Raw genomic sequence first — 16,413 nt, 5'->3', positions numbered from 1 at the left:
CGCAGATCATCCACCGTTCCCGTCTGACCAGTCCCGGCATGGTCTTCCGAGGCGAGTCCGGCAGCCAGGACGCTGGCTCGCCGACAGCTTTATTCGAGGCCTGTGGCCAAGCTCTGGAAAGAATCACCGAAGAGGTAAACCAATCGCTTTTGCTTCTAAGTGTCACCATGTAAATCATCTTTGCTCCTCCCGCAGGCGGAAGGCGGCGACAAGACGACATCGCTCTCCTCAGGTGTGACGGCGCTCCAACAGAATCTGTACGCAGCAGTGTCGGCCGCCTCCACCTGGTTGGACGCCGCCGAGAGCGAGATGCTCTCGGGCCCCGTGCTGCTATCTGAAGACACGGAGACGCAGCTAACACATTTCGAGGTAAGAAAGAGGAGCAAGGACTCACAGTGAGCAGATTCAGTAAGTATCTCGCTGGGTCAACCTTGCAGAGCACCAATAAAGATCTGAAGGAGATGAGCAGAGAGGTGAACCAGTGTAGAGATCTTCTGGGTGGAAGTGCAGGAAGGCTGTGTGGAGGTGAGGAGCAAGCCTTGATGGAGGACACCCTGGAAGGTCTCCAAGAGAGGATGGGCCTGCTGGAGTCCACCCTTGAACAGAAATGCGACACCATGAGGGACAGGCTCCAAGAGCATGTCAACTTCCAGGTAACAGCGTAATCTCCCGCAAGAGTGTATGTTTGACTTTGAACACCACTCGCTCTTCTTTGCACCAGAACGAACTCCGAATGCTGTTCACAGCTTTGAGCGAGAGTAAACACCTGCTGTTACAGAAAATGGCCGCCACAGTGGATAGGCCCGCAGCCAAGCAGATCGAGGTTCGATGCCAACACGCATAAAATCTGTCAGTTGTATGTCGACCGCTGGTCATGCTTTGCCCGCTTTGATTATTTCTACGAATGTCACTTTTTGCAGACGTTCTCAGAGGTGGAGGACAGCCTAAGGGAGTTTGAGCAAAGAGTGACCGAGCTGAAGACCAAAGCCGAAGGGGTCCAATCTGACCGACTCTCCCACCAGGAGCTCCTCAAACTACACGTAAAGCAAAATAACACAAGACTAAAAGACGAGCTTCCGTTCTCCAACGGCATTGGTGTCACAGTAGTCATTTTTCACGCAGGACGCGTACGAAGAGCTTCTGCTGCTGGTGGGCTCCAGAGGCAGCGGCCTGAAGCGAGCCCTTTCCCTCAAGGCTCAGTACGAGGCGGCGCTCCGAGACCTCACGGACCTGGTGGACACGGCCCAGGACAAGATGGCCGCCGACCAGAAAATGACAGTCGCCTCGGTCACAGAGGTCCAAATGCTATTGGACAAACACAAAGTAAGATGCCATTCTTTGGTGGATTAGTTTAACCTCCGTATGGTTAACATTTCATTTGTTTCACCCCTTCAGGAGTTCTTCCAGAGCCTTGAATGCCACATGATCCTCACTCAGACCTTCTACAGCAAAGTGTCTGGATTAGTAGCACCGCGGGAAAGCCAGGCCCTAGAGGAGACCATGTCTTTAGCTCACGGTGTCCTCAAACAGGCCCACAGACGGGGAGTGGAGCTGGAGGGCATTCTGGAGGTGAGGATGAGTTTCCAAATTTCATTTCAGAGATGAACATAAGCAAGTGCTGATGACCTTGCCTCTGCCAGTCATGGAGCAGGTTTGTAGAAGACTACCAGGCTCTGTGTAGACAGCTGGAGGTTGTCGAGTGCAGCATCCCCACGGTGGGCCTGGTGGAGGAGACCGAGGAGAGACTTTTGGAAAGGATCACTCTCTACCAGGTAAGGCTCTTTTGGGATAAACAAAAACAAAAAGGGACATTGGATTTAAGCCCTCAGTCTCATCTCATCTTCTGTTCGGTTTCAGCGTCTGAAGGCCGGTCTTGCCGAGCATCAGCCCCAACTGTATCAGGTCCTGGAGGAGGGCAAGAGGCTTCTTCTGTCTGTTAGCTGTTCAGACTTGGAGAACCAGTTGACTCAGCTGGGAGAACACTGGCTCTCATCGACCACCAAAGTCAACAAAGAGCTGCACCGTTTCGACTCCACCCTCAAGCACTGGAGCAGGTCTATTTTTGTTTGGTCTAACCGTTTAGTTCAGTCAATCGGCTCTCCGACATTTAGCTGTGATTTCATCGAAGACAGCATTTCTAATTTTGGTGGTTTAATCTTGTTGTGTACTTGCTAGGTACAAAAGGGAGTCTGGAGAGTTGAGCCACTGGTTGCAGTTGGCTCTAGACAGACTTGAGTTTTGGACAACGCAGTCTGTCACTGTGCCTCAGGAGCTGGAGACCGTCAGGGATCACCTCTGTGCCTTCCTGGTAGGTTGTGACGTGAACTCTTGAGTGGTGTTCATACCTGTTGTTCACTGAGAGTCACTTGGACTTCACGCAGGAGTTTTCCAAAGAGGTGGATGCCAAGTCATCTTTGCGTTCCTCCGTCCTGAGCACCGGCAACCAGCTCCTGAGATTGAAGCGGGTGGACACGGCAAGTCTGAGGACAGCCCTGGGCCACGTCGACACGCGGTGGGCTGAGCTTCTCACTCGCATTCCCGTCGTCCAAGAGAAGCTCCATCAGGTCCGCGAGAGAAGATACGCTCCCGTTTCTTTTTCTGTTGCCGTCGTAACTCTTTGTCATCTTTTGGCCTTCAGCTGCAGATGGAGAAGCTGGCGTCCCGACACGCCATTGCCGAGCTCATCAGCTGGATGACGATTATGGAGAACATCATTAACGAAGACCAGGGTCAAATCGCTGGAGCTGTGGGCTCAGAGGTGGTCCAGATCTTCTTGCAAAAGTACAAGGTAAAAAAACGCACATTTACAAACCGAGCAACCCTACTGGCTAAAACACTTTTTTTGGTATTTTCCAGAATCATGTCTTAAAATATCAAATATCAAAATTGCAAGCCCCCCTCTTCTTTTCACAGGGGTTCCGCATCGACCTGACCTGCAAACAGCTGACGGTGGACTTTGTCAATCAGTCGGTGCTGCAGATCAGCAGTCAGGACGTGGAGGGAAAGCGCTGCGAGAAAACCGACTTTGCTGAGCGCCTCGGTGCTATGAACAGACGATGGCAGGTCCTCCAAGGGCTCATCACCGAAAAGGTAAGTCACCTTTTGGCCTCGTCTTTCAACAGACACTGACTTATTTTATTGTTTCTTTTTTAGATTCAGCATTTAGAAGGACTTTTGGAAAGCTGGCTAGAGCATGAGAATGGAGTCCAGGCCTTAAAAACATGGCTGACACTCCAAGAAGAGAAACTGAAAAAGCGACACAGGATAGAAGATGTTGCATCGGTGCAGAACGCACTGAAAGATTGTCAGGTAAGAAGTTGATTGCTGTTACCACAATTTCCCGAAATAGTGGCTTGGGACACTTAATATCAACCACAGTTGTCACTCCTCCAGGAGTTAGAGGAACTTGTGAAGGAGAAAGAGAAGGATCTAGAGAAGGCTGAGGAACGTGGCAAAGCTCTCATTCGGGATAAGAAAGAAGAAGCCTGCGCTGGTGTCACAGAGACCCTCAAAGGACTCAACCAATCCTGGGCTCATTTGAAGCACATGGTAAGTCAACTCCTCCATAAATCAACCACCGTCTTGGTTTTTTTTTGGACTATATTCAAGTGTTGCTCTCACAGATAAGTCAGATGAAGGTGAGCCTGCGCTCAGTGCTGGAAGAATGGACCTTATACAGGCGTGTTGCAGAGGAGATCGATGGGCACCTGATGGAGGGCAGGTACTGTGTGTCCCGGCTGCCCCCCATAAGTGGCTCCCTGGAGGCTGTGCAGCAGCAGGTGGAGAGTCTGGAGGTGAGTGCTGCACACACTAAAAAAAGTAAGGTGGCGCCATCTGGTGGATAAAGGATCTCTTGAGATTTGTTTTGATGTGTCGCCTAGAACCTGCAAGAGGAGATGGACAAGCAGGAGAGCAGTCTACTCAAGTTTGGATCTGTAACCCAACAGCTCCTCACCGAATGCCACCCGTGTGTGGCGGAAACACTCAACAGAGCAATGCGGGATGTCAACAGGAGGTAAAAAAAAAAAAAAAAAAGAGAATCCCAATTGGAGGTGAAATCCCAAATGATGACATCATTTTTTGTCAGGTGGAACGATCTATTGGAGCAGATCTCGGAGCAGCTGAGGAGCAGTAAGGCTTTGCTGGGGCTGTGGCAGAAATACACTGAATTATTCGCCATGTGTACGAAAGCGGTGGAGAGGCAGGAGGAGCGTGCCGACCGCCTGCTCAAGAGCGCCACCGACAGGGACATCACAGATGAGGAGAGCAGCGCCTGGATCAAGGACTGCGACGTGAGTACAAGGAGGCTGCATCAGCAGGAATCCGGACAAAAAGCGAGACGTGCCTCACTTGACTGATTTATTACAAGCCCCCTCGGCAGAGTGCTAAATTACATTCTTCCTCCTCAGTGTGCTCGAATGAAGAGTCACAGTCCAGTCCAACAAAAGCCTTTAAAGAGTGGCGAGACAAGCCTTTGATTTACACAACAGGGGGTCATTCAGTGTCCTGCTGGGAGAGTGTGGTTCCTTGCTTGGGATATTTTTCTCTTGCCTTAATACTCTTTCTCGACTCCTTAATTGATGAATTAAAAAAGGAAAGAAAATATGGAATTCTTAACGGGGCTGTTTTTGGCAGCCATAGCTACTAACATAAAGACTTGTGATTTTAGTTCTCAAGTAAATCATCGAAAATTGGAAAATAAAATTGGGAACTAGCCTGGGGCCTCAACTTTTGTTTCAGTGTGCATTTTTTTAATAAAATTTGATTGATGTCACTGGTATTACAGGAATGTCTTGGTGAGCAGGAATCGGTGAAACATTCCCTGCAGCAGCTGCAAACATTGGGAGAGCAGCTGAAGAGCCGAGTGGACGCCTACTCGTTTGCGGCTCTGCATTCCGACCACATGTCCCTGACTTATCGCTTGTCGGCGCTGCCGCACTCGCTACGCAGGCAGCAGGAGGCGCTGCAGGTACGTAGCGAGGAACTCAAATCCTTTTTGATACCTGTCTTCTCACGGTTGTTTGTTTATTGTCATTGACTAGTGTGGAAGTCGAGCTTGCGAGGGCTTCAGGGACCAATTGGATGAGCTCGTTCAAACGGACGCCGAAGCTGCGCAAGTGTTGAAGGAGTCGGAGCAGCTCGGCTCGCCGGCACTGAGTGACGTTCAAACGCGGATGGACAAACTGCGGGTCAGACGTCTATCCATCCATTATTTTTATTCCGTCTATCCTCATTCGGGATGGGAGTGAGCGAGCGAGCGTTGTTGTTGTTCTCAGGCTCCCTTGTCCAAGCTGAGCAGTCTGTCTCCAGACCTGGAGCGTGTCAATATGCTCATGTACAGACTTCCGGTTAGCGATGGAGACTTGAAGCGTGTACAGAGGCTGAACCGAGCGTGGGCGTCTCACTCCGCTCTTCTCAGCGAGAGGTTCAGGTACGCCTCTATGCCCCCGCACGTTTCCCGTCTGGTCAGCTCAACGCTGGTATTAAAGAAAAAAATACTTTATGACTCCAGTAAACTGCAGGCGGCGCTGCTCCTGCACCAGACATTCCTACAGAAGTGCGAAGCCTGGATGGACTTCCTGTCTCAGGCGGAGCACAAACTGGCTGCCGAAGTATCGGGCAACTACCAAAGTCTGCTGGAGCAGCAGCAAGAGCATGAGGTCAGAATTTCACTTTATGAAAAGGAGAAAGGGAGACAGGAAGGAAGAATGTCAGTTTCCCGTCGACAAGGTGTGTCTTTGTTTACAGTTGTTCCAGGCTGAGATGTTCAGCCAGCAGCAGATTCTTTACTCCATTATCAGCGATGGGCATAATATGCTGGACCAAGGACAAGTGGCTGATGGGTAAATAGAGCAATGAAAATCTACTCATAGGTTACAATTAGACTTTTGTAAAATGAATCCTAATAACGGACTTTAACTCCTCCAACAGAGATGACTTCAGTGTGAATCTGGCCTTGCTGGCCAATCAGTGGCAGGGCGTGGTGAGGCGCGCCCAGCAGCGCAGGGGCATCATCGACAGTTTGCTCCATCAGTGGCACAGCTACCAGGAGATGTTGGAAAAGCTGCTGCGATGGCTTCAGGATGTGTCGCGCGAGCTGGACGCACGTCACCCCGGAGGGGAAACCATCGCTCTGCAGCAGGCCAGGAACCTGCTGGATCAGATACAGGTATGATGTAAACCAGTCCTGTCATATTCCACACTATTGACATTCATACAGGGATGAGAATTTTCCGCGGATCCGCAGATTTCCGTGTTTGTTTTTTTTGTCGAAAGTATCATTTTCGTGAATCGTGTAAATCCGTTGAGAAAATGTTGTTTATATATGGGGGGGTGTAGGGAAGCGGAAACGTTAGCCTCGGCGACTCGCGAGCATTCGCCCGCCCACTGCGACGGCATCTTACGGAAATCGGCTTGCCTCTGTAAACCTAACTAACTGGCAGCAGTGATGCGACAACATCCGCCTTATTTTCGGGAGCATTTTGGCGCTACTTTCGTCACATCATTTCCACTTGTTAACTTACGCGGAGAACTAAGTGTTTTTACACCGCCACTTGCATTCTCATCCCTGTTTATAGGAAGTAAGCCAGTGTCTAACCAAACCCGCACCCCATTTCAAACCAACCGTAGACTCCCTTAGTTAACCTCTACCCCCTCGGTCCACTCTCCCTGTCCCTGCTCCTGCAGCTGCGCGAGCGCGTACTCAAGAGACAGCAGGGTGGCTACATCTTGACGGTGGAGGCCGGCAGGAGCTTACTGCTGTCGGCCGACGGGCAGGCCGAGTCCACGCTGCAGACGGAGCTGATGGAGGTGCAGGACAGGTGGAGGCACGCACACCAACGCTTGGACCAGCAGAGGAAGGAGCTGCACGCTCTGCTCAAGGTTCGGAAGTAGTGGTTGAAGAGCAAACTGGTCGTTTTAATTGGGAAATACATTTAAAAAGTGGACTGCCTACGTAACATCGTGTCTGCTGACTGACTTCTACTTGGCTGCGGCATTCCTTGCCCAAACATGATCCCGTTCCATCCTCAGATAAACCCCCGCTTTCTATCCAGGTGCTAAAAATAGCCCGCGCCCATTGGAGCGCGGTGTTCCCTGTCCGCTCTTCTGCGTTTTTTTTTTTTTGCATTTATGTGCTGTTTGCCGTGTAGAATTGGGAGCGATGCGAGGAAGGCATCGACGCCTCGCTGGAGAAGCTGAGGGCCTTCAAGAGGAAGCTGTCGGCGCCGCTGCCAGACCATCACGACGAGTTGCACGCCGAGCAGATGAGATGCAAGGTGAAGATGGTGCACATTATTATTCATAATCATGCGACAAAATTATATCTTTTATCTTAGTAAATAACAGGGAGGTTTTTTTTTGCTGGTTTTGTTGTAGCAGACACATCACAGTTATTACCGGTTCCTGGACCTGTGCTCATGTTTGATGCATAACACGTCCTCAAATTGTCTGGGGGGAGGAGCAGAGAGATAAAAGAGAGAAAGAGGGGGCAGGGTGAAAGAGAGACAAGGAGGAAGGGAGAGCATGCGCAGAGAGCCAGTGGGGGTGTGGATGCATACATTGATGCAAGGCAAAAAAAAAAAAGTGGGCTTTTCTCGTCGTCATATTGTCTTCTGCACACAGGAGCTGGAGAACAGGGTGGAGGGTTGGAATGATGACCTGACTTCCCTGTCCCTCCTGAGAGACACCTTGGTGGGCGTGGTCAGCAGTGATGACATCACGCTACTCCAGGAGCGTCTCCAGCTTCTCCAGGGCCAGTGGGAGGAAGTGTGCCACCAGGTAAAGTGTCTCGTATGCTTTTTAGCAAGCTTTCAATTGTTCTTATTGGATTTAGTTTGATCCAGTATCATGATGTTATGTTTGTATTGTCAGGTTTCCCTGCGCAGGCAGCAAGTAAGCGAGAAGCTGAACGAGTGGGCTGTGTTCAATGAGAAGAACAAGGAGCTGTGCGAGTGGCTCACGCAGATGGAGAGCAAAGTCTCTCAAAACGGAGACATCAGCATCGAGGAGATGATCGAAAAGCTGCGCAAGGTGATCCCGCCGCACGAACGACACACACACACACACACACACACACAAACGCCGACCTCCTCCTCCTCCAAGTCCTCATGTGTCAACTTGCTGTTGATGCCCCACCAGGACTACCAGGAAGACATTTGCGTGGCCCAGGAGAACAAGCAGCAGCTGCAGCTCACGGGAGAACGCTTGGCCCGGGCCAGCCAGGACAGCAAGGCAGCCGAAATACAACACAAGCTCAATAAAGTCAGCGAGCGCTGGACGCACCTCCTCGACCTCATTGCAGCCAGGTGGGTGAAACCCAAAGTTATGTTGAAAAAATAATCATAGGATTATCAATCTATATAAGTATTATCATCATAAAATATATATTTTAAATCATTCAATATTGTAATTCGATTTAAAATGAAGCAATATTACTGCATGATAATATGAAAAATTATTTAAACAAGAAACAATAATAGTAGTTCATCTACTATTTTGTCCTTGTGGTGTTGCCGTCCCACTTTAGACAGACTACAGCTGCATAGAATGAATGGACTGTGAACTGTCAATTACTGGCGACTTTCAAACACGTACAATTTAGATCCAGACGTTTGTGAAATGCAATTCTGGAGTCCCGCCACCACTTTTCCAGTGCCGCCATCCGGCTGTCGTCCTCTGGAGAGAATCGGGGGAGGACACACTGACCTCACACAGACAGCTGCGCTCTCGTTGTCGTCTACTTCACTCTAGTGACGCGTCGCGGGGATATTAACTTTAAAGCTATTACTGCAATTTCGCTCCAGCGCCATTTGCTAGTGCAACGCTTTTGCGCATACCAATTTTCCACACTTTGCACTGGTGTCATGATGCATGGCTTCTTCTTTGCTTGTGTTGCTTTGCTGTGTATGTTTCTGCCCGCCTCTTTAGCACATGCCGCTGACTGTAAGTCCACATTTAGAAACGGCAGGACTTGTCACTCTATCCCCACAACACACACTTCTTTTTTTTTAACCTTGGAGCACAACAGTTGATAAGTCACACTTGTGCCACACAACACAACAGCAGCTGCCCCCACCCCACCCCGCCCCTCCCCTTTCCACTCAACCCAACCTCCTTACTGTGTACATTCCGGAGGAGAAAGTCCACACACACAGACGGAAGAGAAGACGGTTTGCACTCCGTCCTTGCTAAAAACGGCTTTTTTGGGGAATCTCGCACTCCCATGCTTTTGGACTTGGGGAGCGAGAAGATGGCAGACAGCCCGGACGAGGATCTGCCATACTGTGACTGCGATGTGAACAGGCAGGACAACCTCCCGCAAGCTTTTCTGCTGTGTTGTAGCTTTGTGTTTTTATGGTGACTAAATGACAAGTCATCTTTTATGTTTGAGCAAAGGATCAGGGATAAGAGTTGTGCGGCTGTTGCCTTTTTTTATTTTTTATGGCTGCTTGCAAAAAGTATTCAGTGTAATTTTGCCGAGAGTGTATTGCAGATTTTAGTTTCTGGATCAAAACAAACATGGATAACTTGGATTGACATAGAAATTTTGTCAGCTGACTGAATTATATTAAATACAATAATATCACTAAGGTAATTTATTAATTGCATACAGTTTTAAGTTGAGAACACAAATGCACAAAGTGGCTAGTGAAGGCCATGTGTGACATTTTTAATGTCACCGTCACCTTCTAGTTTTTTTGACCAGCTCAGTGGCCTAGTGGTAGAGTGTCCGCCCTGAGACTGGAAGGTTGTGGGTTCAAACCCCGGCCGGGTCATACCAAAGACTATAAAAATGGGACCCATTGCCTCCCTGCTTGGCACTCAGCATTAAGGGTTGGAATTGGGGGGTTAGATCACCAACTGATTCCCGAGCGCGGCACCGCTACTGCTCCTCTCTCCCCCAGGGGATGGATTAAAATCACACGGGGATGGGTTAAATGCAGAGGACAAATTTCACCACACCCAGGTGTGTGTGTGACGATCATTGGGACTTTAATCTTTAATCTTTAATCTTAGTTGTGCTGGAGATGTGCCTCCAAGTGGCGTGTGAGTGTTTTGGGTGTGAGCTGGGGCCACCTGCAGCTTGTGCACATTGTTTTTGTTTTGGTTGACCTATCGCAAATTTGAGAGCATTTATTTCAATTACTGTATTGATTGCAACTTGTCATTCAAATGGAATCAATTAAGATGAGTTCTTATTTGTATTCCCTGGCTTTCTGCCTTCAGGTTGAAGAAGTTGCGGGAGACCCTAGTGGCCGTGCAGCATTTGGAGAAAAACATGAGCAGCCTGCGCGCTTGGCTGGCTCACATCGAGTCCGAGCTTTCCAGGCCCATTGTCTACGACACGTGTGATGAGCAGGAGATCCACAGGAAGCTCAACCAGCAGCAGGCAAGACTGTGCACCCAGTGGTTCTACATATGTCACAATTTCTTTACACTATGCACCTTTTTTCCTCCAGGAGCTGCAGAAGGACATCGAGAAGCACAGCACGGGCGTGGCGTCCGTGTTGAACCTGTGCGAGGTACTGCTTCACGACTGTGACGCCTGCTCCACTGAGACCGAGTGCGATTCCATCCAGCAAGCCACCAGGGGCTTGGACCGACGCTGGAGGAACATCTGCGCCATGTCCATGGAGAGGAGGCTCAAGTCGGTGTCGCGAATGAGCTAGCGCGGGAATCCAATCGGCTGTTAAATTAATCCTGGGCTGTTTCTGTGCAGGATTGAGGAGACTTGGAGGTTGTGGCATAAGTTTTTGGATGACTACTCCCGCTTTGAAGAGTGGTTGAAGACTTCGGAGAGAACATCGGCTACGCCCAATTCTTCTGGAGTCCTCTATACTGTTGCCAAAGAGGAACTGAAGAAGTTTGAGGTGGGTTTATGTCTATGATAGTGTTAAATGTGCAAATCGGGCAGGCAGGGATTTAGGTTAGTGTTACAAGTCAAGTCAGGCTTTCTTTGCATGTTATTGAAACTCCATGATAGAGGAAACATTAAAGGGTCATGTTACACAAACCCGTCTGAGCCGGTCTGCTCAGCTGCGGCAGTCCGTCACACTGGTGCTGTCCGATCTGGCCTGCTGCCATCCGTCATGTTTGTGGCTGAGCTTGGGCTCGAAAGCGTAAAACTTGCTTTTTTTTTTCCAATGTTCAAGTGTGGAAATTCAATTCTAGAAAATAATAAAATACTCCTATTTGTGTGGGCAGGCTTTCCAACGGCAAGTGCAGGAGTGCTTGACCCAGCTGGAGCTGATCAACAAGCAGTACCGCCGCCTGGCCCGTGAGAACCGAACCGACATGTCCTGCCGTCTCAGGGAGATGATGCATGATGGGAACAAGAGGTGGGACAACCTGCAAAAGAGGGTGGCCGCCATCCTACGCCGTCTCAAGGTAATGACTGCACGCTAAAAGCCGATATATTTAGTCTAGGTTTAGCTAGCTCCGCTTAGGAAAATGTTCCCGTAGCACTTCATCAACCAGCGTGAGGAGTTTGAGACGGCTCGAGACAGCATCCTCGTGTGGTTGACCGAGATGGACCTACAGCTCACCAACATTGAGCACTTCTCCGAGTGCGACGTACAAGCCAAGATTAAACAACTCAAGGTAGCCGCAAAGCGTCTGTGGCTTCTCCCGGGGCGTCGATGACCCAACCCGTGTTTGTGTTTGCTTCAGGCATTCCAGCAGGAGATCCATTTGAACACGGGCAAGATCGAGTTGGTGTTCAAGCAGGGCGACGCTCTGATCAAGAAGAGCGAACCTCTGGATGCCGCTGTGATCGAAGAAGAGCTAGAGGAGCTGCAGAGGTACTACCAGGAAGTCTTTGGACGCGTCAACAGATACTACAAGAAGCTTACGCGTTTGCCCGTGAGTGCACTCAACACATATGAGCAATTACAAATGTACACCGCAGTGGAAACCTGCTTTCATTTTTTTCCCCATTCATTTCCCAGCTGGTGGACGACGAGCTGGATGGTTCCGACACGGAGGACGGCGCCGACCTATGCGAGCTGCAGTGGTGCGACTCCACGCCTCCTCGCACCTCCAGTCGCCAGGCCTCAGCGCCGGCCACCCTCATTCGGGCGGAGCGCTCGGGCCGGGACACTCCGGCCAGCGTGGACTCAATCCCGTTGGAGTGGGACCACGATTACGACCTGAGCCGGGGTCTGGAGAGCCCGGGGGGGCGCGACCAAAGTGGAATGAGCGGAAAGGACGAGGAGTATCTGAGGACAGATACTACAGTACTGTCAGGTTAGTCTTTTTAGTGAGTTCTGTTATTACAGCGTGCAACAACAGAGGGCGCCTCAAGCACATGAAGAGAAGTTTGTTTCACTGTCAACACATGTTCTTTTTACATTGAAATGATACTGATTGAATATTACTGGGGCCAAGACCGTGCACTACACCAACAAAGGTTTTGGGCCACCTGCCCACACCTCCACAGCTGGAAGAGCTTCTGCTACCCACAAACTGAATGCTTTGTCTTTCCTCTTCAGACGTAGTTATTCCCGAGAGTCCCGAGGCCTATATAAAACTGACTGAGAACACATTGAAATCATCTTCCGGTAGGAACCGCAGAACTGAGCAGGATTGTCGCGGCATGTGTCAGGAGCGAGCACGCCACCAGCTCCATACTAAATCGTGCTTCTCTAACAGCGGCCCTTCAGGGGTCAGCACGGCAGCTGCACGTCCCATCCATCCATCCATCCATCCATCCATCCATCCATCCATCCATCCATCCATCCATCCATCTATCTATCTATCTATCTATCTATCTATCTATCTATCTATCTATCTATCTATCTATCTATCTATCTATCTATCCATCTATCCATCTATCCATCTATCCATCTATCCATCTATCCATCTATCCATCTATCCATCTATCTATCTATCTATCTATCTATCTATCTATCTATCTATCTATCCATCCATCCATCCATCCATCCATCCATCCATCCATCCATCCATCCATCCATCCACAGTCATGTCAATCAGCATGTTGAGAAGAATCCTTTGCATATTTTGCATGTTGGATCCACATCTAGTCACCATGTTTAACCGGCCATTTCCGACTAATGCATGCATCCTGTCTGTCTCCAACATGCCCGATGACAACATACTTGCCCAGTTAGGGATTTTTCACCCCCTTGCGTTTTGTGCGCAGGCGACCCAGGACAACTGGAGGCCAGCCTCAGACAGCTGGACCAGGCTCTGGACGCATCACGCTACCAGCTGCAGGCCAGAGAGGACGCCGCCAGCCGCTCAAGCCCCGACGCTGACTCCACATACATGGGCTATGTGAGTCGTTGCTATTGATTCATTGCAGTAAAAAAAACAAAAATCTATTTTCTATGTTTAAATTCATTATCGCTGATGCAGATGCGCCTAATGGGAGAGTGTCGCGGCAGCATAGACGCGGTGAAGAGAGCCGAGGGAGAGCTCACTGAGGATGAAGATGAAATGCCGGGACTCACCAACCTGACCAGCACTGACAGTCAGAATGCAGGTTCGTCCCTCTTACGTAACACAGCACATCATTTGTTCTACAAGCAAGTCCGGAGCTGTGTTATTTTCCACGCAGGTGTGATTGAGCGCTGGGAGCTGCTTGAGGCTCAGACTTTGAGTGACAAGCACAAGCAGAACCTTCAGCAGTGGCAGCAGCTCATCTCAGACCTGCAGACCATGCGGGCGTGGCTGGGTCGCTGTGAGGCCGAACTGGGCCAGCTGCGAGGCCTGGAGCTTGGCACGGATATCCATGCCATTCAGCAGAGGATCAAGAAGCTCAGGGTTAGTGGTTACAAATACAAGCATCTCTCAGAAACGCTTCTTTCTGAAGATTCCGTTTTTTTTTTTTTTTTTCCCTGTATGGTGCTCAGGAGCTTCAGAAGGGGATGGACAGCCACAAGTCGGAGGTCCTATCCGTCAACTTAAGCAGCGCCGGCTTCCTTCAGTCGGAACCCGACTCTGAGGAGGCTTGGGAGCTGCGGGACGCTCTGAAGGATATGAACGCGCACTGGGATCGCCTCGGCACGTCGCTGGAGGAGTGGAGGGAGGAGCTGCAGAGAGCGCTCATGCAGTGCCAGGTGCTGGAGCAACACAATGTTGACCATGCAGAGAGGGAAAGTTTAAGAGTGAAGAGGAAAAATTAAACACTTTAGAAGAATGCTTCCGCACATGAACAAAATGTTTCCCTTCAGGAGTTCCACGAGATGAGTCACGGTTTGCTACTGTGGTTGGAGAACATCGACCGCAGGAGAAACGAGGTGGTGCCCATCCCTCCCAACCAAGACTGGCAAACGCTGCGAGCTCATCACGGGACACTCACGGTACTTTGACGACATATTTCTTCCATTTTAGTCAGAACCCTTTTTGACACAATTTCATCCTCACGTAGCAAATCAAGCGCGAGCTGCTGGACTCGCAGCAGAAGGTGTCGTCCCTCCAGGAGCTGTCGGCTCAGCTGCTGGTCAGCACGGCGGCCACAGCGGCGCCGCTCCACCGCTCTTCGGGCGGAGAGTGTCTGGAGGCGCAGGAGAAGGTGCACGTGATCTGGAACAGGCTGCGTCTGCTCCTGCGTCAGGTGGATGCCGACCTGGACGAGCTGCAGAAGCAAATGGAGCTTCAGAGTCCGCAACAGGTGGGGCACGACGACGACACTTCAAATGGAGACGTTGCACTCGCTGCTCTCTTACGTTTGCAATTTTTCTTTTATATTCAGGAATTCTCACCACTGTCTGTCGGCAAATCAGGCATCGCCGCTGTCTCTCTGGCAGCCCCGGTTCTTTCACCTGTGGTAATGTTCTTTTTCATTTTCGGACATCAACTAGGAGTATGAAGGCCATGCTAGAAAGTCACATTTACAAGGAAAGCACGCCTAATGTTGCGAAGTAAAGCAAGAAAGCTGCGCTTTTATTTTGCCGATTAAAATGTGTTTTTTGAAATTATGGAAAACTAATTCACTAAAATTAATGTGGTTTTTGTTTAGATTAATTTATGGTTGTTTTCATATGGTTGTTTTAGTATTTAGTAGGATTTCGTTTTCTCCAGGTTACTTTAAATAATGAGTTTTTTGTCTAATTTTTTTTATAAAATGTAAAAGTTTGACTTTATTGTGGTAAACATTTTGTCGTTTTAGTATGGCCTTAATAGTCCTCGTCCATGCAATACAGCAATTTTGTTTTCCTCGCATTTTGGTCAAATTGGAAGTCCCATTATTTTGTCAGAAAAAAAAGGCTTGTAATATTTTCTGGTCGAGCGCCCTGCTTGTGTTTAATTTTTTTTAGGTACAGTTTTTATTATTTTAGATGCTGCTTTCAGTATGTTGATCCGGCAAACAAATGCACAAGAAAAGCTGGCTTTTCTTTTTTAAATATGTCTTTTGTTTTTTACAGAGAAGCCAGATTTCTTGCCAATCAATCAATCAATCATTCACATCATTGATTATTACATTGCTGCTTTGTTGACGATTGTTTCTCTGCAGAAAAGTTTTTTGGCTTTACTCTCCTGAGTTATTTTTTGTCCTCATTTGCCTCTTGACTGAAACATTTCTTTTTTCTTTTCTTTTTTGACGCCTCCCTCCCTGCTCATTACGCCCTTCAGCCTCGAGGCAAAAGTAGTCAGGCCCAACCCGGACCCCCCAAGAGCAGCCCGCGCCACAGGTACCTCGAGCACCGCTCCTTGAGCTCTACAAAGACGGGACCGTGGTGGAACTCTAAATGCAAATCAGATCAAAATAGAAACATGGCATTCCATGGTGTCCCGCTTTTTCTAGAGGTCATGTGACCAGCTCACAAGCGATCGGGAGCAGCCTCCTGTCGGGCTCTTCCCTTTTCGCCTTTGAATGTTTTCTTTCACTGCTTCACTTTGCTGCTTGTACTCATACCCCCCCCACTCACTGGCCCACTGGATGCCAACATCTATTTTCACTTTTTTTGTTTCCCCTTAAGGTTTCCTCTCATTCTTAACGGGATGTGATGCAATAAGCCTTCTAGCTTCCCCTCCAACTCCCACGTTCTTACCTCTTTCCTTTTTCCGTACTCCCTTTTGGTTTCATTCCCCAAATCTTTTCCACATATAGCATCATTTGTGTCTACAAATAACATTTAAGGAGTTATACTTAATCATAAAAAGTCAGCAGGCCTGCAATATTAGCCCACGTATCAAAATCTTTTGGCTCAATAATTTGAAGATAGCTGCAGACATCCGATGTTGTGCTATCAGAGGCATGTGTCAGAGCGCGTGGCCATGAGTGGGTGGGTGGGGGTGGGGCGGTTGAGCTTATGGTCGAGGTAAGAACACGTCGTTCCTCCTCTTGATTCATAGCACTAACAAGAGGAACTATCCAGACAGACATTTGTAACGTTATCATTGCTTACGTCTGTAAAATAAGAGCACAGAATGCTCAACACAACTTGC

At 49.2% G+C, this 16,413-nt stretch overlaps 1 protein-coding gene and 1 long non-coding RNA gene across 6 annotated transcripts in view; both read left to right on the top strand.

Moving 5' to 3' along the window:
• The window catches only part of LOC119118353, a 439,862-nt gene that overhangs the window by 237,806 nt on the left and 185,643 nt on the right, over positions 1 to 16,413 (top strand). The gene's annotated exons all lie outside the window — the stretch shown is intronic.
• Positions 1 to 16,413, top strand: part of syne1a (spectrin repeat containing, nuclear envelope 1a) — a 67,743-nt gene that overhangs the window by 49,589 nt on the left and 1,741 nt on the right. For 3 of the 5 annotated variants that reach the window (XM_037245240.1, XM_037245238.1, XM_037245237.1), the window contains 45 exons: positions 6 to 134; positions 196 to 369; positions 438 to 653; positions 722 to 823; positions 921 to 1,040; positions 1,123 to 1,323; positions 1,396 to 1,569; positions 1,641 to 1,772; positions 1,858 to 2,054; positions 2,176 to 2,308; positions 2,382 to 2,564; positions 2,639 to 2,788; positions 2,914 to 3,090; positions 3,154 to 3,309; positions 3,394 to 3,549; positions 3,624 to 3,794; positions 3,882 to 4,015; positions 4,088 to 4,292; positions 4,787 to 4,969; positions 5,043 to 5,189; positions 5,277 to 5,431; positions 5,513 to 5,660; positions 5,749 to 5,843; positions 5,932 to 6,169; positions 6,688 to 6,882; positions 7,152 to 7,277; positions 7,624 to 7,779; positions 7,873 to 8,031; positions 8,140 to 8,306; positions 10,228 to 10,390; positions 10,461 to 10,648; positions 10,721 to 10,871; positions 11,206 to 11,388; positions 11,464 to 11,601; positions 11,671 to 11,862; positions 11,949 to 12,246; positions 12,492 to 12,560; positions 13,163 to 13,296; positions 13,378 to 13,504; positions 13,580 to 13,785; positions 13,875 to 14,081; positions 14,196 to 14,324; positions 14,393 to 14,635; positions 14,717 to 14,791; positions 15,598 to 15,656. In XM_037245240.1, coding sequence (XP_037101135.1) covers positions 6 to 134; positions 196 to 369; positions 438 to 653; positions 722 to 823; positions 921 to 1,040; positions 1,123 to 1,323; positions 1,396 to 1,569; positions 1,641 to 1,772; positions 1,858 to 2,054; positions 2,176 to 2,308; positions 2,382 to 2,564; positions 2,639 to 2,788; positions 2,914 to 3,090; positions 3,154 to 3,309; positions 3,394 to 3,549; positions 3,624 to 3,794; positions 3,882 to 4,015; positions 4,088 to 4,292; positions 4,787 to 4,969; positions 5,043 to 5,189; positions 5,277 to 5,431; positions 5,513 to 5,660; positions 5,749 to 5,843; positions 5,932 to 6,169; positions 6,688 to 6,882; positions 7,152 to 7,277; positions 7,624 to 7,779; positions 7,873 to 8,031; positions 8,140 to 8,306; positions 10,228 to 10,390; positions 10,461 to 10,648; positions 10,721 to 10,871; positions 11,206 to 11,388; positions 11,464 to 11,601; positions 11,671 to 11,862; positions 11,949 to 12,246; positions 12,492 to 12,560; positions 13,163 to 13,296; positions 13,378 to 13,504; positions 13,580 to 13,785; positions 13,875 to 14,081; positions 14,196 to 14,324; positions 14,393 to 14,635; positions 14,717 to 14,791; positions 15,598 to 15,656 — 7,241 coding nt within the window. Of the gene's footprint in view, positions 1 to 5; positions 135 to 195; positions 370 to 437; positions 654 to 721; positions 824 to 920; positions 1,041 to 1,122; positions 1,324 to 1,395; positions 1,570 to 1,640; positions 1,773 to 1,857; positions 2,055 to 2,175; positions 2,309 to 2,381; positions 2,565 to 2,638; positions 2,789 to 2,913; positions 3,091 to 3,153; positions 3,310 to 3,393; positions 3,550 to 3,623; positions 3,795 to 3,881; positions 4,016 to 4,087; positions 4,293 to 4,786; positions 4,970 to 5,042; positions 5,190 to 5,276; positions 5,432 to 5,512; positions 5,661 to 5,748; positions 5,844 to 5,931; positions 6,170 to 6,687; positions 6,883 to 7,151; positions 7,278 to 7,623; positions 7,780 to 7,872; positions 8,032 to 8,139; positions 8,307 to 9,208; positions 9,304 to 10,227; positions 10,391 to 10,460; positions 10,649 to 10,720; positions 10,872 to 11,205; positions 11,389 to 11,463; positions 11,602 to 11,670; positions 11,863 to 11,948; positions 12,247 to 12,491; positions 12,561 to 13,162; positions 13,297 to 13,377; positions 13,505 to 13,579; positions 13,786 to 13,874; positions 14,082 to 14,195; positions 14,325 to 14,392; positions 14,636 to 14,716; positions 14,792 to 15,597; positions 15,657 to 16,413 lie in introns of those variants that run through there. The other 2 variants (XM_037245241.1, XM_037245239.1) reach the window with 2 other exon arrangements.

This window comes from Syngnathus acus, chromosome 24, assembly GCF_901709675.1.
Source record: "Syngnathus acus chromosome 24, fSynAcu1.2, whole genome shotgun sequence".
Lineage (NCBI taxonomy): Eukaryota > Metazoa > Chordata > Actinopteri > Syngnathiformes > Syngnathidae > Syngnathus > Syngnathus acus.
The sequence above is the reverse complement of the archived record's forward strand: the minus strand, read 5'-3'. Positions and strand labels throughout refer to the sequence as shown.